We start from the raw sequence: 23,387 nt of genomic DNA, 5'->3' as shown, positions 1-23,387 counted from the left end.
CTTGTTGATCATTTGCTTAAAGCCCTTATTTCCTTGTTGATCATTTGTTTGCTTGATCTGTCTGTTTCAGTGAGGGGGGTTTCAAAGTCCCCTACTATTATTGTGTTATTGTCAATGTGTTTCTTTGATTTTGTTATTAATTGATTATATAGTTTCCTACTCCCATGTTAGGGGCATATATATTTAAAATTGTTAGATCTTCTTATTGGACAGATCCTTAAAGTATGATATAGTGCCCTTCCTCATCTCTTATAGTTTTTGGCTTAAAATCTAATTTTTTTGATACAAGGATTGCCACTCCAGCTTTCTTTTGATGTCCATTAGCATGGTAAATTGTTTTCCACCCCTCACTTTAAATCTGGAGGTGTCTGTGGGCCTAAAATTAGTTTATTGTAGATAGCATATTGATCAGTCTTGTTTTTTCTGTCCGTTCTGATACCCTGTTTCTTTTGATTGGGGCATTTAGCCCATTTGCATTCAGGGTAACTATTGAAATATATGAATTTAGTGACATTGCATTTCCTGTAAGGTGACCGTTAGTGTATATTGTCTCTGTTCCTTTCTGGTCTGTTACTTTTAGGCTCTCTTTTTGCTTAGAGGACCACTTTCAATATTTCCTGTAGGGCTGCTTTTGTGTTTGCAAATTCTTTTAATTTTTGTTTGTCCTGGAAGCTTTTTACCTCTTCTTCTATTTTCAATGAAAGCCTAGCTGGATATAGTATTCTTGGCTGCATATTTTTCTCATTTAGTGCTCTGATTATATCATGCCAATTCTTTCTGGCCTGCCATGTCCCTGTGGATAAGTCTGCTCCCAGTCTAATATTTCTACTATTGTATGTTACAGATTTCGTGTCCCAAGCTGGTTTTAGGATTTTCTCTTTGTCACTAAGACTTGTACATTTTACTATTAGATGATGGGGTGTTGACCTATTTTTATTGATTTTGAGGGGGGTTCTCTGTGCCTCCTAGATTTTGATCCTTACTCTCTTCACCAAATTAGGGATATTCTCTGCTATAATTTGTGCCAATATACCTTCTGCCCCTCTCTCTCTTCTTCTCCTGGGATCCCAATTATTCTAATATTGTTTTGTCTTATGGTGTCACTTATCTCTCAAATTCTCCCCTCGTGGTCCAGTAGTTGTTTGTCTCACTTTTCCCAGCTTCTTTATTCTCCTTCATTTGATCTTCTATATCTCTAATTCTCCATTCACCTCATTTATCCTAGCAGTAATAGCCTCCATTTTTTATTGCACCTCATTAATAGCTTTTTTGATTTCAGCTTGGTTAGATTTTAGGTTTTTTTTTTTTTCTCCAGAAGGGGATTTTATTTCTCCAGAAAGGGATTCTCTAATACCTTCCATGCCATTTTTGAGCCCAGCTAGCACCTTGATAATCATCATTCTGAACTCTAGTTCTGATATATTACCAATACCCATATTGATTGTGTCCCTGGCCATTGGTACTGCCTCTTGTTCTTTTTTTTTTTTTTTTTTTGTAGTTGGTTTTTCTGCCTTGTCATTTTATCCAGATAAGAATATATGAACAAACTGGGGTACCTAGGTGGCTCAGTGGGTTAAGCTTCTGCCTTCGGCTCAGGTCATGATCTCAGGGTCCTGGGATCAAGTCCCACATCAGGCTCTCTGCTCAGCAGGGAGCCTATTTCCCCCTCTCTATCTGCCTGCCTCTCTGCCTACATGTGATCTCTCTCTATCAAATAAATATATAAAATCTTAAAAAATTAAAAAAGGAAAAGAATATATGAATGAGAGAATAAAATACTAAAAGGGTGGCAAAGCCCCCAGGAAAATATATGCTAACCAAATCAGAAGAGATCCAACACGGGGTGGGGGGAGAAAAGGGGGGGGAAATACACACACACACACACACACACACACACAAACACACACACATCTATTAGACTAGTGATTAGAACAGAGCCTCCCACTTGATTTTGAGTGTATTCTGGTCTCTTAGGAGACACTACCTCCCAAAATTTTAAAGAAAGAAAAACATATATATACACAAAAATAAGGGTAAGCACGATGAAGGGATGGAATATGAGTGTAAAGATGAAAATTTAAAAAAGATTCTAAGAAAGGAATTGATAAGGTAAGTTGGTTGGAAAAAGAAGGAAAAAAAAAGAGGAGAGAATATTATCAGGCTGGAGACTAGAACAAAGCCATGTGCTAGATTTAGGGTATATTTTGGTCTATCAGAAGAAACCGTATCCCAAAATTTTAATGAAAAAAAAACCCTATATGTATACAAAAAATAAGGTTAAGTACAATGAAGGGATAAAATATGACTATAACAATGCAAATTTTAAAATATTTTTTAAAGGTATTGTTAAGATGAAATAGTTAAAAATGTTAAAATAGAAAAGAGGAGACATTTAAAAAATAGAATAAGAAAAAAATGAAATTTAAAAAAATTAACTTTGTAAGACTAAAGGATCATGGGGAAAAAGCTATGAGTACTATGTATTTCTTTCCCCTAGCTCTGGAGTTCCAAAGTTCTCCTTGATTGGTAACTTGGTCTTGGCTGGTTGTTCTTGCTGATCTTCTGAGGCAGGGGCCTGTTGCAGTGATTCTCAAGTGTCTTTTCCTGAGGCAGAATTGTACCGCCCTTGCCAAGGGGCAGGCTAAATAATCTCCTCCGGTTTGCTCTCAGGAGCTTTTGTTACCTGAACGCTTTACATAGAACTCTGGAGGATGGGAATGAAAATAGTGGCCTCCAAATCTCTGGCCCTTTTGGAGCCGATAGCTCAGGGCCCCACTCCCCAGTGTGCCCTCAGAAAAAAACAGTAAATCCCTCCTGTCTCCCTGGTCTCTGGCCACACTCCGTGCTCACCCAGCCTGTGACTGAGCATTTTTATCTCTGGCACACAGCCCCATTTGGAGTCTCCAAACCCAGGAGATTCCTGCAGTGTGCTCCTGCACCACTCCTCCTGGAGGAGGAAGAAGGGGGGTCTCTTTGGATCTGCCAAGTGTAGGGTCCCTGCTCAAAGAGCAGTGACCCAACTCTGCATTGGATCATGGTTTAAGGTAACCCTGAACTGATAGCTCACTCCTCAGCTCTGTCTTTGCAGCTGGCTTCCCCACTCCAATATCTGACAGCTCTGCCACACTCAGACACCCCTGGTCTTTCTGTGACCCCGCAGCTCCTGAGACCACACTGTCCCTGTGAGGGATGTTCCACCACTTGCTGGGAGCTGTCTCCTCCCCCTGGGGTCTATCTTCCCATCACTTCAGATTCACTTCTCCACACATCCTACCTTCCAGAATGTGGTCGATTTTCTATTCCTAAAATTGTTGCTCTTTTCTCTTCTATCTCCTGTTGAGTTTGTAGGTGTTTGGAATGGTTTGATAACTATCTAGCTGAATTCCTGGGACCTAATAGTATTTCAATCTGCTACTCCTCCACCATCTTGCTTCCTCTGCAAAGGGACTTTTTTTTTTTTTTTAAACATTTAGTTTTATTGTAACAAAGCAGCTTGTACACTTTTGATGTTTAAAACCGAGCGTCATCTTTCTTTTCCAGTGAAACATAAAGAAAATTTAAAAATAAACAGGAACAAAATTACAATAGAGAATGTCAATTCTAAATAAGATCCTACAGGTTCTGCTGATTTGCCCATTGAGTGGCAGGGCTCAAGTCATCATTAGGGGAGAGTTTTATTTTAAAAGTGTCATCTTAAACTGCAAGGATGCCCATTAAACATCACAATTAAACATGCCAAAGGAGAAGCTGTGTTGGCAAAATGCCCACTTAACCCACCCAAACATCTCAAACCCACCCTTTGCTGACCTTCTATAACCCCATTTTTAAAAGTTTTTTTTTCCTTTTTTTTTAAACAAGAGGAAGTAGACAGGTACATGTTGGTAAATTCTAACTGTCCATATTCACATAGAGATACAGTGTAATCTCTGAGCCCAATATACAGGAAAAAAGCTAGAATTCTATGCACTACTACACAGGGGCCTAGTGTCCTCCAGCTTCCAGCAGAGCTAAGGGAGCAGAAGGTTTTTCTTTTTTCCCACAGAGCATGGTGGTATTGATCCCATAATTGTTTTTGTTGAGACAGGAAGGGACAAAAATGAATTTGGAACAAAAAGGGGTAGAGATTCTTTTCCCACTGTATTCTGCTCAACGTATTTCCCCCCCAAATAAGCTGAGAACCATCATATAAAGGGAGAGAAAAAGGAGACTTCAAAAAACAGGGCAAATGAGCACGAGAGGAGAATAGAAAAAGGAAAAGAAAAAAAAAAATAAAAGCAACAAAAACAAAAATGATGGCAACTTGCTCCCAGGGACTGAAGAAAATTAAAAAAGGAAGGTTGGGATCCATCAGTGTTCCATTAGTCATCTTCTCCTTCATTCTCCTCTCCTTCCTCCCCCTCATCATCATCTTCATCTTCTTCACCTTCATCCTCATCTCCTTCTTCATTAGTATCTTCCAATCTTTCTTCATCATCATCATCATCATCATCATCATCATCATCTTTTTCTCCTTCCCCTTCTTTGTCATCCATATCGGGAACCAAGTAGTACTGTAATAGATTTGGCTAAATATCATATTTGGTGACCTCTCCTAACTCATCTGCACATGTATCAGAATGGTTAGTAAACCAGGTGAAAAAGCTCTCTGGTTCCTCATGCTGTCTCTTCCTGCTGGCTTTATTCTGTGTTTGACTTGAACGTTTCATCAAATCCTTTCCAGATTTCCATTTGATTTCAGTGGACTTTGAAAATGGATCACCACTCTCATTCAGGTGAAATTCTTTGGAGAGAACTTTATTTTCGAAGTAAGGGTTTTCGTCAAAATAAAAATCTATTCTGTAACCTGATTTAATATCGTCAAATTCTGTCACTTCAACTCTCGGCAAATAATACAGCACCTCTTCATCCTCCTCCCCAAGCAGTGCAGACATTTGTGGATAGTTGACAAATGTAGTTACCCAAAAATTGGGAATTTGGGCAATCAATTCCTACCTCTTCTGAAAAAAATGGTTGGCGGAGTTTGTTGTATTTCTGTTCTACTTTCAAAATCTCCTCACTGGCTTGTTCATTAAGTCTGTCTATTTCATTTTGTACTTCATCAATATGTTCAATTGCTTCTTGCTGTTCTTTTTCTCCCTTACACAAGTACTGAGATGCTGACATCTGCCCTGGCTTGGGGGCAGGAGGCAGTCTCTATTTCTTTCTTTGAGGCGGGAGCAGAGACTGGAGTTTGGGGGCTGTACTTCGAGGAAACTCCACGAAGCCGGGAGAGGGGCACGTCTGGAAGCTCTGATTGCTCTGCAAAGGGACTTTTAATTGGGGAACTCTGCTTGCCTAGCATCCCAGTCTAAGGCTATCTTATCTCTCTCCAGGGACCTGTGTGTGGAGACAGTCTGAAAGTGTGGGTTTCTGATGGAGGGTGAGGACAGTGAAATCGGAGAGGGTACAGGAAGAACAGGTGTGGCCATAGAAAAATTTAATTTCAATCTATAATTTAGCAGTAGAAACAATTTGGTTTTTGCTAGCCTCTAATAACACACTTAAATTTCTTTTTAAATCAAGGAATCCATGTTTGACAGTATAAAAAAGCCAATTTTTTTCTCAAATTTTGTGAATCAGTTTTTTTGCGTATCAGTTGTAATAACTACAAGTTATATTTTAGGGACATAAAATTACAGAAATATTTTGGAGAAAAATTTATTAAGAAATCTTAATAGTTATTAACAGAATGCAAGGTCTCAAGGAAACCAATTCTGAGTCCCACCCATTGAAAACAACTAGCTATAAACGTCCTGTTATGGCTTTTAAAAAATATATTTTAAAGTGTTTGTGCACATGTAATTGCCTTGTTAATAAAGTTAAATGGCAATAGCTACCTAGGAAATATGAGTGACTCTCAATTTGCTATGCAAACATTTGAAGCACACTCGTTTCAGACTGAATACTCTCCTATTAAGGGGTCAAACTTAACTTAGCAAATTATTTACTTAATTGGGCCCAGTTTTCTCAGAGGTACATTGAGGAGTGTTGAGTGAGTCTCTTCTCTTCTAGTTTGAAAAGTCAATAAATACATTAATCCTAAAGATATTTCACAGACGCTTTTTATGAATATTTGTTTTCATTGTTAGTGAGATGAATTCTACTTAATGTACTTATAAGAAAGGTTTTTGAAAACCTTTTCCAGTTGAAGTTGAACTTTTTCAGTTTATGAAAACTTCTGCAGTTGAACAGTGATTACTAAAATTCATGTTTGCTAAAATGCAAAAGAGGAATCATTTTCATGTTTAAACAGTTTATATGTATATACCAAAGAGAATTAATAATACTTTTTATAATATTTGCCATTTTGCAATCAGAATTTTCAGCATGTTCAGCATTTTCCCTTCTGGGGATTTAGCCTGTGGATGTACCAACACACATATACAAGGTTTTTAATGCACTCAAGTGTGTTACAGCCAAAAATTGATAACCAAATGAATATCTGTTAAAATAGAATGCTTAAATGAGGATATAATGAGGTAGATCTCTACATGTAGGTTGTAGTCATGTAGGGAAACATCCACAAACATCACAAAGTGCAAGGTAAAAAGCCACATGTACATTGCAATCCTATTGATGTAAATAAAATTGTGTGAAAAAATTTCACACACATGTATATGACAGATAAAGGCCTATGTGCTGGCAAGTACATATAATATTTTCCTGAAAAGCTAAATACTTAACAATGCTTCCACAAATTGACACAGGTTACTTTTGGAGAAAGGGAATAGGACTGATGGTTTCTTCAAAGTTTGTTAAGTGCTTAAATGAACATTCTACCTTATGTTTTTAGGCTGTTGCAACCTCTTTAACAGAGATAGATAAAAAGAGAGAAAGATAATTAAGTTCTGGGTCAGTTAATCCATACAAGACTACCAAATAAAATTTTATTTAACCCAAACTGAAACTGTGGTAAAAATAATATTAAATTTCAAGTAGGGATTTTTCCCAGGAAGAAAAGGATAATTGAACATGGCAAAAACTATCAATATAAACAATCACATTAATGATAGAAGAGAATGGAGTGATTATCTCCATAGATGCAGAAATAATAAATAGTAAAGATTAGCCTCTATATTAACAAACAGAAACTTCATAAATAATAGTATTGTAAGAAAATAGAATTCTTTGTGGAAGGCACCACGTTATGCATTAATAATAGACTACTATCTAGAAGCCAAGCACAAAGAACTAAATTTATATAGAGCTCAACAGACAAGCATGAAAGAGACTTATTCCGTAAGACCTTTCATTTGAAAATGACACATAGAAACATCAGCAGTACACACAATCCCCAACTTAGGAAAGTTTGACTTAATGATTTTTTTTACTTCACAGTGGTATGAAAACAATATGTATTCACTAGAAAATTACTTCAAATTGTGAATTTGGTTCTTTCCCCAGACTAGTGACATGCAGTGCAAGCCTCTGTAATTATACTGGGCAAGAGGCTGGGAGCCACAGCTCCCAAGTAATTACAGGGTCACAAGGGTAAACAACCAGTACCCTTACATTCCGTACCCATACACCCATTTTGTTTTTAACTGTGCATACAGTATTCAATAGATTACATGAGATATCCAACACATTATTATAAAATAGCTTCGTGTTAGATGGTGGTGTTTCCCTCTGTTCACTAATGTAAGTGTTCCGAGCACATTCAAGCCACAAGGAAGACCTCAGGATGTCTGAGACTCAGGATGTCTGAGACATGAAGTGTACTAAGTGCATTTTTGACTTGTGATGTTTCCAACCCGTGATGGGTTTATCAAGACATAACCCCATTGTAAGTCAAGGGAGATCTGTATATGTTTCTCAAGGCCATATACATATATTTGTATGACGAGTGTGGAAAAGACGTAAAGCACTTATATTACAGAGGGCCCAATAGGAGAAAGGAGACTAAAGGCAGAACATGGGTTGAAGGAGGCAAATAAGAAAATAAAATAAAACCAAAAAGGAGATTTGCCTTGACTAATGTCGTGAATTGACAAGTATGATCAAAGAAATTCTCTACATTATTTCACAGTAAATAATAAGGTAAAAACATAGCATGTACCCTGTAACCAGCATAGGCCTATAGCATAAACTGCAAAAGCTTTTTGGTTTTGGACTGGGTTTGGTTTGGACTTTGGTTTTGGACAAGTCTGCAACGTAGGGACACAGCTAAGGGACTGTGCACAGAGCCCCGTGTTTTGGGGTTTTGTTTTTGTTTGTTTGTTTGTTTTGTTTGTTTGTTTGTTATCCCTTCTAAGACATCAAGAAAATCGCTTAGCCACACTCTATGTTAGATTTCTTAATCTGAAAAATAAGACAATATTGACCTCTCTGGGGTTTGTGCAGAATTAATGAGGTAATACATGACTGGGGATAACCAGAATGCCCATCACATGCTGAGTGTTTTAACTAATATTTGTTCTCCTGCCTCCATGCCCACCACCCTTTCAGTAATTCCATAGTTAATATTCTTTCAGTTGGAAAGGAGTTCATAGAAAAGACTGCAACTATTTCCATATATTGTCATTCCTGTTATACTCTGAATTTTTCAGAAAACCTTCCCTTCTCCAGCACCAGCTCTAAATTACAGAACCTGTGATAAAGCTACTTATGATGGCTAATAGGGCCAATCAAGGGTAAAAGCAGAAATATTATGTGAAGAATTGCACATTAACTTATTCAGCCTGCATAACCTTGTAAGTAATGTTTGATGAAAGTATTAATTCTGTCATTAAAAAAAAAAGACTAATACATGTTGATGTAACTTCATTTAGCCATGCAGGCTTTGCGAGTATATTATCATCTATATATTTTTTATAATTAATGATGGTGCTGCTATTTTCTTCCATAATTGGTGCATTTATTGAGAGATTTCCCACTGTTTGACTAATGCATTTCATCCTCTATACTTTTTCCCTGCTGGGTCCCCACAGTTATGACGCTCAAAATTTATAGAGTTTAGATTCCTCTTGCTGCTGTTTACATTCCTACTTACTGTTTATTCATAGGATCAAGATGGAGAGTTCTATGTTGGAGTGAGCTTTTATACAGATGATTAGCAATGGGACTCTGAGAACAACCACTTATTTTTTTGTACCATTAATGGATTCGAAAACAAGGCATGCATAATACTTCCTAACACCACAAATGGGTCTCCTTTATGTGCAGTGTTGACTACATGATAGCATTGAAGGAATGTTTCATCAGAAGACAGTTCAAGGTTTATGAATCTGGAGTCATAGGCAATGTTATTTACATTCCACTTTTGTAACTCCAGTGGGTATTGTGAATTTAGAATATGCAAGGTAGAACAGACTACATTCTCTCTTTTTTAATCACCACCAAGACTAAGTGAAAATGAAGATTTGACAAGGCTGGATTACCATTACAGCCCTTATATGGTACCCAGCGTGCCTTAGGAAACAGAAGTGTTATGCAAACAGTTGTCATGAATTTATTTTCTTTTTCAATGTCTGGTGGCAATGTGTGCTGTGCAGCTAAAGAAATGCAGTGGGAATAATGATCATTCAAGGAATCTTCAAAGTGAGCTACAGGTATTTAATTTAAAAGCACACTAATTGAGAGTTAGTATCCTGACAAGGAATATCATTAAAGCACAGTGATGTTAGTAACTGAGGGTTTTTTAAAACTTTCTCTTTAAAACCTGGCTTGAAAAAAAAAAAAAAATGTTGAATCTCTGTGTGGAAGATCATCAGGTCCTTTCATAATGTTTTACTCCAAACAGTTGATTATCATTCCACCTGAGGGAAGACACGAAGGACGAAGCTGAGTTTAACTCACCATTCCTCTTTTGCTTTGTTAGATCTGATGAGAGACTTGATAGCTATCAAGGTTTTCCTTCTCAATATCAAATGGCACTTCTTGACTTTGGCAGCTTTTGTCTGGTTGGTTGGTTGGTTGGCTGGCTGGCTGGTTTTGTTTTTCTTCTCTTACTCCTTAGATTTGTACCTGTGTGTTAACTGTAAAGTTGTAAGCACAGATTAATGTAGGATAATTTGAAATGACCTCAGTTCCTTGCTTTTATAACAGTGATGCTTTATTTTTATATTTGTTCCCCATTATTTTAATGTCCTTTTTTCACCCTTTTGCCAGTTATATAGATAACTGGGTATGACAGGAAAAAAAAGTCATATTTAATTTATAATCCAGGTCAATTTGGGGTAGTAGAACCCTAAACAATAGTCAAAATCATGCATTTTAAAAGTGAGGCATCAGAATCCCAGACAAGGGCTAGACTTAGCTAGGGGACTACAGCTGTTTGGAGTCAGATCTAAGTCCAGAATCCAGGTCAGTTGACTTGGTGATGAGTTATTTTTCCTCTACGTCAATCTCCTTTGTTTTATTCCCAACCTCTATAATGACATTTGAGCAGATCCTAACAGTAAACCCTTTGTGTGGACTTTGCAAACTTGCTGGTTGATGAATCCAAGAGTTAGTGCATATGACGATATAATTTATCCTTCAACTGCACAGATGATATCCTGTGAATATGGCTTGATACCTCCACAAAATCATCCTTAAAAAGATTGTAGCTCTCTGTGGATCTACAACTTCCATAGTGTTTCTTTGAAATATACCTGAAAATGTCAGTCTCACTGTTAAAGACAAATGCCAGATAGAGTAACACAATTATAATTGTTAATTATAATGCAATATGATCCTTTTTCTCTCTCTCTCCCTCTCACCACTGTGCTTATGTTTATATATCCTGTTTTGCTATTCTAGGTTTGTGTGCTGGAGAGGCAAATATTTGACTTCCTTGGATATCAGTGGGCACCTATCCTGGCAAATTTTGTACATATTATTATCGTCATTCTTGGTTTATTTGGAACTATTCAATATAGACCTCGTTACATAACAGGAGTAAGTACCTTTCCTGCTTCTTTAAAAAAAGAAAAATTGGAGTAAAGATGCAAACTACAAGTGTCTTGAAAATGTATATGTATATCCTCTCCTTAAAGTACTATTAGGTTGTTTTCCTAGTTTCAGATTACATTTACAGTAACTGAAAATGTCAAGTTTAAAACACTTGACGGTGAACATAATCAGATTGTATTTTCATAAACTACACTTCCAGTAAGTATTCCATTTTAATTAAAAACAGAACTATGCCCCTATATTTCCAAACTATAAGACTGTGTCCTTTGATTTAACAGATTTTGATGGGAATCTTCCCCATTTTAAATAATATTTTATAAATTGAATAAATATAGTTTAAAATCAATACAAATGAGTATGTAGCTCTGATGTCAAAATATTTACATATATTGGGGTTAATATTTGATACTTTTGAAAGCCGGAAGAATCTAGACCGTAGTCTGTATATTTTCCATAATTCTCTTTTTGCTTCAGAGGAAGTATTTTGCATCTCCACTCAAGTTAAACTTACTTAACATAAAAGTGAAATCCAACTGTGTTGCAGTTGCTATGGGAACCATAACTTAGAATTTTTTACTTTTGTATGTGCCTCCGATCTCAGCTATAGCTCTTCATTAATGTAGATTTTTTTTAGTTTCATCATTTTTTCTCTTCTATTTTTGACAAAGGAAAAGCCTATAAGCATTTATTTAAAATTATAAAGCAATTTTATGGTAAAGGAATATATATATAAGCCAGTGCAGTTAAAACTCTGCCTTATTCAACACAAACCAGCAAGCCTTCTCAGGTTTCACAAAGGCCTCCTTCACATAAAAGATGCCCTCTTCTGACCTGCTGTCCCAGTCATCTGGAACCTAGATAAAGCTCCCTGGGACTGAAACAGACAATGTTGTGACAGCTGGACCAAGGGATCCACTGTCATAGCTTTCTTCTCTGGGTGCATGCCCAGAAATGAGTCCATGTCCTCTCTAAGGGTATATAGCCATGTGAATCATGTAAAAAGTACGATGTGTTTTGTTGCAGGGTGAAGTTTTTCAATATATAAGATATGATAGGACCATTCACTTTCTTATATCAATTGTAATATGATCCAATATAGGGAAAATAGTACAGTGATTGGGAGTGGGTTTTCCAAAGTCATAATATTGGGACTGAAATCTTGTATCTGCCTTTTTTTTTTTTTTTAATTTTTAGACAAGCATGACCTCACCAATTTTTGGTTTTCCTACTTTAAAAATAAGAGAATAATTATATTATCTCTTAAGCTTCAATTAATTAGTTATAAGTCATTATATGAAAGATTCTTAATTTAACTGTTCTCTTTCATTAGACTTTGAGGGTCCTCTGTGATTTTATGTGTATAAATAATGTTGCTCTAAGTATAAACTTATAAATATGTCATCTCTGTTTCTGATAAAGATCTTGGAATAAAAATCTAGATGTGGATCAAAATGTTTGAACAGTTTAAAAACTCAGAGTTTTGTTGGGAGGAATAAATGGAATATCCTGTAAAATGTCCTTAGCACAATGCTTGGTATTTAAGAAGTGTCAATAAAAGTTAGCTATAATATTTTTCTCGTGATTATTATGTGAAATGATATTAAATTGTATAGACTAGTGATAGAATGGCAAGCCATTTAAAATAGAGAAAGGTGTTCTAAGTTAGTGATTGAATGATTTTTTTCCCTTTTATTCCAGGCTGCCACAACTCTTTAAATGATTTTGTAGAATTTCTATGTATCAAATTATAATCCCATCCCTTTAGATAAAACACGTACCCACAAATCTTCTGAAGACAGGCTGTTCGCTCTAACATGAGATGAGAATTAAGATGCCAAGCAACACCTTTAAGATTGTTAGATATTTTATATAGCTAAGAGTGTCTCTGAAATCTTTCTGAGGTCTTAACAATGGGTCTTAGAGCAACATCTTTGCTTTTATCTCAACTTGCAAACAGCATTCTGAATTTGATCTTTTCCTTGAGACACTGTCTTACTTGAAAAACCTCTTGCCAGTTGGAGATTCTGTAAATGTGAAACCTTTATTTTCCAACTCTGAAAGCTCTGAGTTGGAAATAAATTCTCTAAATTCTGCTTAGAAACTGAATTGGTCTCTCTTTTGCTCATCCCTCTCTTATAATGATCATACTATGTGTGGCTAAAAGGTGACAACACAGTCAGCTGTTTGCTTGGAAATCCACTTAGCCAGATCCACAAGTTGATAGGTTTATTTTCTCTCTTCCTAGTATCGCAGCCAATGGTCAAGCTCATTGTTCAGATAGTAATTTACTATAAATCCTTTTTTCCCCAGTCCTCAAAAATCAGTTCCTTACTGTCCTGCCTGTCTTCATTGAGAGTCTCCTCATAGCCCTTCTGGCCGCCACCTGTTACCTTTTCTCAAAACTAATGCTGTGTTTTAGGTTTATATTATAGTATCATTTCAGTTTTGGTACTGATTTCTGGTCTAGCTATTTATTTCTGAGTTTTTTCTGTATAACAAACTTCTGAATAATCAAATTAATGGAATCTAATGTCTGTTATGCTATGTTAAAAGTCAAACATTGATTCAGAAGGTAGAGAATTTGACATAAAAATGGAGTTAATATTTTTAATTTGCCTAAAGATGACCAAAGGAATTAAAGAAAGTTAAAAGAAATCTGAATGAAATTACAGATGCCAGAAATTGTGATCACTGAAAAATCTGTGTTTAGCAGAAAAATGCATAACTGGGGCAAGCTGTAACTAAAGATAATGTATTGTTGCACTTAGCTAATTTCCAAAAGCTCTCTGTGTCCTGGAGATTCAGATATGAACAGTGAAATTTATTTTTCTCTCCCCTAAATATATAGACCTTTATTATTTCTTTATTTGCTGTTTTATATTTTTGCATTATAAAAAATTCACTTTAAAAATAGAAATACACTCATAATTTCAAACTGAAAGTTATTATTAATATTTCTGCATATTTCCTCCATGTATGTGCAACTGAAACATGCCAGATTCTGTGGCACCAGGGTGGCTCAGTCATTAAGCATCTGCCTTTGGCTTGGGTCCTGGGATCCAGTCCTATGTCTGGCTCCCTGCTCAGCGGGAAGCCTGCTTCTCTCTCTGCTCCCCCTGCTTGTATTCCCTCTCTCACTGTGTCTTTTTCTGTCAAATAAATATAAAATTTAAAAAAAAAAGAAACATGTCAGATTCTTCTACATTTCAAATAGGTCTTCATCTCTTTTAACATTTTATGAAACAATTTTAAATTCATATAGATATTCATTTAACCTTTTACACTCTTGTTGTTTATCATACTATATAATAATACATAACATATATTATGGGTTGTTATATATTATATATTATGTGATTTCCTTGTTTTATGATAAATAATTCCATATAATCATCTTCATAAAAATACTCTCATCTTTATTTGTGATTTCATCCCTCAGAAGAAATATCTCAGTATAATGAAATAACATGAACAATTTTAAGGATTTTAGTATATAATTGGGAATTACCTATCCAACATTATTTTACTGAATTATCCTTCCACAAGTGTACAGCAGAGTCTATTTTACTACACTCTTCCTGATCCTGAGTATTATCTGTTCTCACCTTTGTCAGTCTGATAGGAGAAGAAAATGTCATTTTTGTTTTGAATTGCATTTCTTATCTTGACAGAGTTGGACTTTTCATATGTTCATTAGCTATTTTCCATTTGTATATCCTTTTTGGAAGGGTTGTCTTTTGGTATGTATTTACTTTTGCTTATTTTTTTCTTTGGAGTCTTAGTGTTTATCATAACAGCTTTTATGTATTGATCATATAGTAAAGATATTTATCCTTTAAATATCATCAATTTTTATTTTGATGTTTATTATTTGTCTCTTGTTAAAATGAACTCCCTGCCCCTTTGTCTTTTGTTAAAATAAACTCCCTGTCCCTTTATCTTCTATTGCTTTACAAATTATAAAATTTAGGTGTGCCTGGGTGGTTCAGTTGGTTAGAGGGTCTGACTCTTGATTTCGGCTCAGGTCATGATCTCAGGGTCTGTGGGCTCAAAAGCCATGTCAGTCTCCATGCTCAGCAGGGAGTCTGCTTGAGATTCTCCCTCTGCCCCTCCCACACACACTCTCTCTCCTTCTCTGTCTCTAAAATAAATAAATAAAAATTTTTTAAAAAAATTATAAAATTTAGTTATCCTTTTGAAAAGCATAAGTTTTGTTTACTATCCTTTTGAAAAGCATGAGTTTTGTTTACTAATCTTTTTTTTCCTAAGAGTGAAGACAAAATATTTAAAAATTTAAAACAGGTAACTGGAAAAAGAACTCAACAGTACCCTTAGAGGGTCTCTGGCATTTCAAGGAATATAATATGTTGAAGGAAAATGATGATTTCAATTCTAAGCAAAGGAAATCTGAAGCCAGAACCCATAGGAAGCCTGTGTATTATAGAATTCTTGACAACATCAAATCCCCCCCAGAAAGGCCTAGTTAACTCTTGCAGAATGATTTATAAATGAATACGTACAAATGGCTCCCATGAAAGCAATTCCTCATGTCATAAATGGAATTGTCCAGCACATCTTCATCTGGACTAAAGATACTGGCAAGCAGGATGTGATAGGAGATCAGTTTCTTAATGACCAAAAAATGTTAGTAAGTTGCACTGCTCTAAGTTTTCTAAAGTAATTTGAGGAGTGTGTAACTTCCTAACTGCTCAAGGCACAGGAATTTTCTTGGTGACATTACCAGAATATGGGTTACTGAATGGCCAAAAAGATTTCTTTCTTTTTTCCTTCCTTCCTACCTTTTTTTTTTTTTTCCTATTTTCCTTGCATCCTCTCTTCTTTCCTCTCTTACTCCCCCGACTTTCCCCTTTTCTTTTCTATTTAAGTTATTTTGACAGAAAATATAATACCTTTCTTAGCTTGGACCCACTGGTTTGATCAAGGAAACCCAGTCCTGAAACTAGAAATAAATTTAAAATAGCTAAAAATCCACTACTCTGATTTCATAAAAATAAAGGAGAGGACAGCGTACCAGGATCACAGGAATATAAGAATCAGTTTTTTTTAAACCACTTTCATTACCTTCTACAGATGCTCTTAGACATCTTCCTCTACAGTTCCTAGGAATCTCATATTAATTCACACAATTTCTGTCCAAATTCATATGCCTACCTAGGAAATAGCAGAGTTAGTTTATAGACCCAGGTCCTTTTAACTGCCAAACCCATGCCCTTAACCCCTGTACTGATGTGTCACTTAGGAGCACAGTACAGAGGGCCACAATCTATCTAACGAATGAAAACAAGTTTTGTTATGTTATTGGAAAACTTAAAATCCATCATGGCAATTTGGAGAGCATTTAGATTTTAAATTGTGATCTGCCATCCTTTATCAAGGATTATATTTTTAGTTTTGTATTTAGTGAGGAAATGGTCTCATGTCTCAAGAATTAAGAACAGAAAACCCTTAGTGATGGATTTTTTTTTCTTGCAAAAGAACATCATCATAGGGCATCCTTAATTTCCAGAAGTAGTGATTTAGAATGGTGTTTTTTCTTTTCTTATAGCAATCAGCATTTTGATGATGATAATTCATATATAGACACATCTGTATATATAGTATAATTTATATCTAATATATATCAACTAAAGACAAAGTATCTCCTCCCATATTTGTTATTGGTAAAGAGCTCTAAAGAATTGATGAATTTGTGTCTATGTAATTGAAAAAAAAAACATATTATGTATTACCCATATCATTTGACAAAATATGTTTTAATGTATGTTATCATATCTAGCACAGAGGTTTGCCACGACATCAGTTTAGACTGCAATAGCTAATCCTAAAATTAAATGAATAGGAATGATTGGAATAGTTTCCTGTTTTATCACTGAAAAAGCAAGAGATTAAAATAATGTGGTTAAAGCTAATTTGACAAAATAGGGCTGTGATGGCTAGAAAAAGAACCCAGTGTTCATTCATCCTTCTTCCTCGTGTTTTAAGAATGATAAACTAGGGTATCTGGGTGGCTCAGTAGGTTAAGTGCTTGTCTTCAGCTCAGGTCATGATATCAAGACCCTGAGATGGAGTCCTGACTCCTGTGTTAGGCTCCCATCCCAGCAGGGAGTCTGCTTCTCCCTCTGCCCTTCCCCCCTTGTGCTTGTACATGCACATTTTCTCTCTCTCACACACAAAAATAATTTTTTTAAAAGAATGATAAACTATTAGACTGTATCATTATATCCATACTCATTCTTTCAAATTAATAAAATAATTGAACACCCTTTTTAGTTAATATATTGAAGTTTTAAATGTTAATTTCTGACCATTTTTTAAGAACTGCAGCTCCATTTGGGCCACTCTGTTTCCTTACAACAATTTTTAAAAAATAAATTACATGTGTTTCTCAATGAGTATTGATTTGTGAATTGACAGACATCCTTCTTCCCGTTGAAGGCGAAGGCACAGGATTAAGAAGACAACAATGAAGCAGTTTCAGACAAGCTCACCTGCTTTGACTTCCTTGATTTTCTTCTCCTTGAGCTAACATACTAAAGAAAAGTAACTCCTTGTCATCCAGGGAAGACCTGAGAGCCACATAGTAACCGAAGCACCAGAAGACCTGGGGTGCCTGGGTGGCTCAGTCTGATAAGCATCAGACTCTTGATTTAGGCTCAGGTCATGATCTCAGGGTCCTGAGATAGATCCATACCTACCACGCAGCCTGCTTAAGAGTCTCTCTCTCCCTCTGCCCCTCCCCCTCTACTGTGCCTGTGCTCTTGCACACTCTCTCTCAAAATTAAATAAATAAGTAAACAAAGGACAGATCTAAGGCCCATTTTTTAAAACATTCTGATATGGCAATTTGGGAAATAGATACACACCTTAGAAGATCTATGAGAGCAGATAGTCACATACTTAATTTGTATGGGGGAAAAAAAACTCTAAATTTCTCAAGTTTACTTTTTACTGATAATGGGCCATGAGTTGAATTTTAATGGCTCATGGAGCTCAGGTCCTGACAGAGATTATAACCAACAGTAATAAATGAGAAGCACTTTGTATGTCCTATTTCTAGGTCATATGTTTCTTTATGTTTTCACTTCTTTATATCCTTTAATAATGTTACCTCCCTAAAAATTTGTACACTCCTTGCAGTCACTTCTAGAAAGTTATTAATCTATGTTCAAGCAGTTGCCTTGCCTCTTTCATTCAATTTTTCTTGGAGAAAAAATATCCAAAAGAAAACTTATTGCAGCTAAAGCATTAAAAATTCACACTTTCTGTGTTCAGGACAGAAAATCAATGTAGATTAGAGATGAAGAGACTTGAGATAGTAGTAAATTAACAATGCTTCTAATGACTTAGAGTAGTTGTGAAAATAAGTCTTTTCCCATAAGCCTGGGAGGGAAAAGAGAAAAAACAAAACATCATTACAAGTTTTATGGATTTAGCCTGTAGTCCTAAAATAAATGTAATCATGCAACATGGTAAATGCAATTTATTCTCAAAAGGATGTGTTCCCTTGGGGAAGTGTGGGCCATTTGTTCTACAAGAAGATAGTCTGTGCTCTCATTCTGGAGTTAGTTAGGCTGTGACTCAAAATTTATAAAATGTAGTAGATATAAGTAATTACATTTTGACAACCGAAATTCATGTTTGTAAATCATCTAATAATTTTGGGGAAAATATTTTGAAGAGGAAACATGTTGTGATATATATGTGTATGTATTACTTTCCTGAAAAAAATCAAGTTTGTTCATGTAGATATTTTACAGAACCAAATACTAAAATTGGCTTTACAATAAAATAAAAGTCTTTCTCTTACCTCTTTCCCACTGGTCCTATTCTCTTTATAGTTATTCTGGAATAGATAGATTGATCTATATGTATATCATCTATATATGTAGAGAATATACTTTAGAGAGTATGTAAAAGTGAAGAAATCATTTTAACCTGAAATTACCTTTGGATCATACTTTGTTTTTACCACCCTTCACCCCCTGCCAGAGTTTCTGGTTGCCTTTCTTTTTTCTTTTGTAAAAGAGAAATGGAGTTTTTGTTGTTGTTGTTGTTGTTTGCTTTTGTTTGTTTGTTTTTTAGCTATATCCTAAATACATTTTTAATTCTTGATTCATTCTATCTATTGTTTGGTATCCATTTTACTGTTATCTTGGGAACACATTGCTTTCCTGTTTGAATTTAGACCATTTTCTTCATATTTGATCATGATATTATCTGTAGCTTTTTATTTTAATGGTATGCTCTTCTTCCCTAGAGAATTCTCTCATAGTACCCTCTCTTTTTGCTTTTACCTAAATTTGTTGCTCTCTGAGCCTCTTAGACATCTATCTTCCCTGCTCTGTTCTATGAGTTAGATTTATTCTTTCTTAGATGCAATGTATTTTCTTTCTGATACTCTTCACACAACTTCCTGAAAAGGCATGTTGGCAAGGTAAACTTTCTGAATTTTTTCTACCTTTACAGTTGAGTAATAGAGTAATAGTTTTGTTAGATGTGGAATTCAGGGTTGAGAGTCACTTTTCTTTAGGACCCTAAAGTCATTGTTCAGTTGCATTCTAGGGAGTAGTGCTACTGATGGGAAGTCTGATATCAATCTTTTCCTCATTCTTTCATAGATGATTTTAAAAGAAGTTCTTGAAATACTCATTTTATCCTACTTGTGTTAGCATTTCAAGTGTGGACATAATTTAAAAATTTATAGGTCTTTTAATTTGAAAAGACATGAATGCCTTCAGCTCTGTACTTTGCATGTATCATTTTGATGATTCTGTATGCATTTGAACATTTGCCTTCCTTAAACTCAGATCATTTCAATTAACAGTTATTATATATTATAGCTATTTGTTTATTTACTTAATTATTTAAAAATCTCTTTTCTTTCTCTGGAAAGATAAATGTTTGGCTGGTTCTAAAAGTCAAAGTCATAGAGGGATTATCCCTGTTCTCTGGCCTACCTCCCCCCGCCCCACCTCTGGCCCATTTTTAACACTTTTGTTCACACGTTCCTTCCTCAAGTTTCCAGAATATGCAGAATTCTGCCTAACAGTTCATCTTCCTTTGCGTCTGTTCACCCCGCCACATGGACAGTGGACTGGCAATTGTTCCACTCTGCTTATTAATCAATACATGTATGTCTGGTCTTCTTCTTCCATCAGTTGGCTGAAATATCTCTGCTGTTGATGTTCTGCTCCTAATAGTTGCAGAAGTGTACACGTTGTATGTTCAGCTTACCTTTTTAACCCAAAAGCATAACAATAAACATTTCACATGTTTTACTTTGAGATCATTTCCTTTTTATCAATGAGATCTGAGAGGATGACAAAGTGTTGTGCAAAGATATGGAAATCTAATGACATCTATTTAATCTTATAGTCCCAGATTGCTCTTTGAATATGTTTAAATCAATTTATAATTACTGTAAAAGATCCAAATCTTTGCCCATTTCTTGAGATGTTTATTTTCTAGTTAGTTTCTATTTATAGGTATTAACATCTTTTGATATTAAAGAATTAACCTGTCACCCTTCAGTATGTGTTAAAAAAAATTCTCCACATCTCTCTTAATGTTTTTTTGTTTTGGTCCCATTGACTAAAATGAGTATTATTTAAATTTTTATCTCAGGAAGTATTTGTATTTTCTAAGTTTCCTGCCTCAGTTATGAAGATAATGAAGTTATGCATATAATATCCTACATTATTTTCCAAGATATTTATTAATATTTATAGTAGCTTTTAATTAATATGGAATGTATTTTAGTATTTAATATTAAGTAGGACACCAACATTATTTTCTTCCATTGGGAAACCATTTGTTCTACCATTTATTTTCCCAAATAATAGAAATATCTTATTTGTTTATATTAAATTATGAAATGTACTGGATTTTTTCTCATATTTTTTCTCTGTTCTCTTCTACTGATTTATTTGCCTCATATGTCACTACCTAATTTGTGATTTTAATGGGTTTATAGTATTGTGACGAATGGTCAAACAAGTCTGCTCAATATTTTACTTGTTCTTACCTCCCTTGGCTATTCTCCAGCTTTTATTCCTTAATGTTAATTTAAAAATCATTATATTCAATTCAAAACAAAACAAAACCTATTAAAATTATAATTAGAATTGTGGGGTTTTTTAAAAAATTAATTTGACAGAGGGATAATTTATGAAGTTTAGATTTCTCATTGAGAATTTAATGTCATTCCATTCTAATCTGTCTTATTTTATTTTGATCTTCAGTTCAATAAGACTTTGTAGACATTTTCATATAGATTTTGTGCCATTGTTGTTAAATTCATTCATATATGTTTTGTAGGTTTCATAACAATTGTGAATAGAATATTTTCCCCTAAGTTTTTATTATTAAAATGGAGAAAATATGTGTCTTTGGCACCTTTTTCATGTTTGAATTCTCTTATTAATATAGTGAAGATTTTCTAGCATCTCTTGGATTTTTTCAGGTAATATCTTTAAAGGGAAAATTTCATTTATGTCTAGTATTAATAGTATTTATTTTATATCCTAATGCATTCATAAGATTCTCTAAGAAAGTGTTAAATCTAAATGACAATAACAAGAATCTCAGTCACATTCCTGATTTTAAAATTAAAGATTTTAGTTATTTTGTTATTTATTGTAAAATTGCTCTTTAATAAGTAGTCTTTATTGCAATTAAGTAGTTTCCTTCAATTATCAGGAACGGCAATGTATTTTATTAAATATTTTTGAATCTACATTAATATGATAATATTTCCTTTTTTTAAATTTTAGATGCATTCAGATAGGTTAGTAAGTGTTCTTATATTAACCCAACCTTCCTTTCCTAGGCTATAGCTTATTTATTTGTAATATATTATCCTTTGCTTCAATGGCTGTATTCTACTTCTAATATTTTTATTTTTACTTCTTGCAACTTTATTCAAAAATTAGATTGATTCATAGCTTTTCACCTATAATATTTTGCAAATTATGCAAACTTCAAAGAATAAATTGAGATTTCCTTCTATGATCTGGAACAGTTCAAATAGTATCGGAGATATTAATGTTTTCTAAAACTCATCTATGAAATAATCTAGTCCTGGTTCTTTCATGAATGGTAGCTATTTAATCATCTTTCCAATCTATTCTACAGTAATTGGTCTTTTCAAGTTTTCCACTTCTTCCATGATTTTAGTAATCTAAATTTTGACAGAGCATCTATTTTCTGGAGCTTACATTTTATGTTATTGTTGTAGACTTTCAGGAATACTTGGTTTCTTTTTAAAAATATCTTCTTTATCCCTGGGCTGCTCTCTTTCCTCATTCTTTTTTTTTTTTTTCCTCATCTCACGAAGTATTATCCCTGAATCAAGAGGAAAGTGAAAACAGATATCAAAGTCATCTCATTCCTGCTTTTGCCCTCCCTCCCTTCTCCCTCCACAGCAATAGGAAGAAACAGGTTCTTGGCAGCCTAGGCACCACCTCCAGTATATTTGCTAATCTTTATGGCAATGACTATGGCAAATGGATGATGTAGATTTATGACTTACCTTGATTTCAATTTTCTTAGCATGGTTTTGTGTATTAAATAATAATTATAAACAATAATTTTAAAAGTGGGAAAAAAAAGGATTGGGACTGAACAAAGGATTTCCACTTTAAGTTACTTAATTCTGAAATACACTAACAGCTTTCATTTTACCATTCCAGCCAAATGGACACTAAATAAAGAAGTGGTCTTTGGGAGTAGTAATTCCTATAAAATCACTTCTGTAGAATATTCTTTATGCTATTTATTTCAAAATAAATCTTTCTTTGAAGCGATAGCACAAAATATTCTGATGTTGACCCTTCAGGTACCTTGTGAACAGTTTTCCTTACAGGATACTTTTTGAATGCCCAGCTGTCTCTTTAATGGAATAGTTGTCATTTTCCTGGTCATCTCTGTGTTTTATGTGTAGACATCTTGTCAGTGGTTTTTGGAAACCTTGACTCATCTGGGAACTCCATACACCAGAACATGTTATCTAAACTCCACAGTTAAACCTCTGTCTGCCTAGACCTGTCATTTTCTGGAACACAATGGAATCAATTTCCCTCCCCCTTTTTTTTCCTTATAAAGGCACACTTCTATTTAAGGAATTCATAAAAATAATGTTTTACTGCATGTATTGAAATCATTCTGTTTAGATTTATTTGTATGGGGGAAAAGGCTCTTCGAATGAAAAATTAGCATGCGTGTGCAAGTAGATGCCCCTTGGAAGTGAAGCTACTAGTTTTTAAATAATTTCACTTCATAGTAACAGTAAAATTGGGACCATGAGACATCTTATTTTAATTCTTTTGTCATTGTTTTGAAAGGTTAGTGTTTGATTAAAGGCTTAAATGCTTATATTTACATTTAAAGTTACACTTGCAGACTAGTTTTTGTTTGAAAACTTATAATGAGGC

At 34.6% G+C, this 23,387-nt stretch overlaps 1 protein-coding gene and 1 pseudogene across 4 annotated transcripts in view; one reads left to right on the top strand and one right to left on the bottom strand.

The window, feature by feature from the left end:
* NKAIN2 (sodium/potassium transporting ATPase interacting 2) overlaps positions 1-23,387 on the top strand; it is a gene marked incomplete at both ends in the record, with an annotated part of 994,683 nt that overhangs the window by 463,010 nt on the left and 508,286 nt on the right. For all 3 annotated transcript variants that reach the window (XM_080806156.1, XM_080806154.1, XM_080806155.1), the window contains one exon: positions 10,783-10,920. In XM_080806156.1, coding sequence (XP_080662282.1) covers positions 10,783-10,920 — 138 coding nt within the window. The remainder of the gene's footprint in view (positions 1-10,782; positions 10,921-23,387) is intronic.
* On the bottom strand, positions 4,359-7,572 carry LOC308345106 (protein SET-like; annotated as a pseudogene). Its single transcript has 2 exons — positions 7,552-7,572; positions 4,359-5,298 (listed from the first exon to the last, which is right to left on the bottom strand). The product of its transcript is annotated as a protein SET-like (transcript).

The sequence above is a fragment of the Martes martes genome (genome assembly GCF_963455335.1).
Source record: "Martes martes genome assembly, chromosome: 6".
Lineage (NCBI taxonomy): Eukaryota > Metazoa > Chordata > Mammalia > Carnivora > Mustelidae > Martes > Martes martes.
The sequence above is the reverse complement of the archived record's forward strand: the minus strand, read 5'-3'. Positions and strand labels throughout refer to the sequence as shown.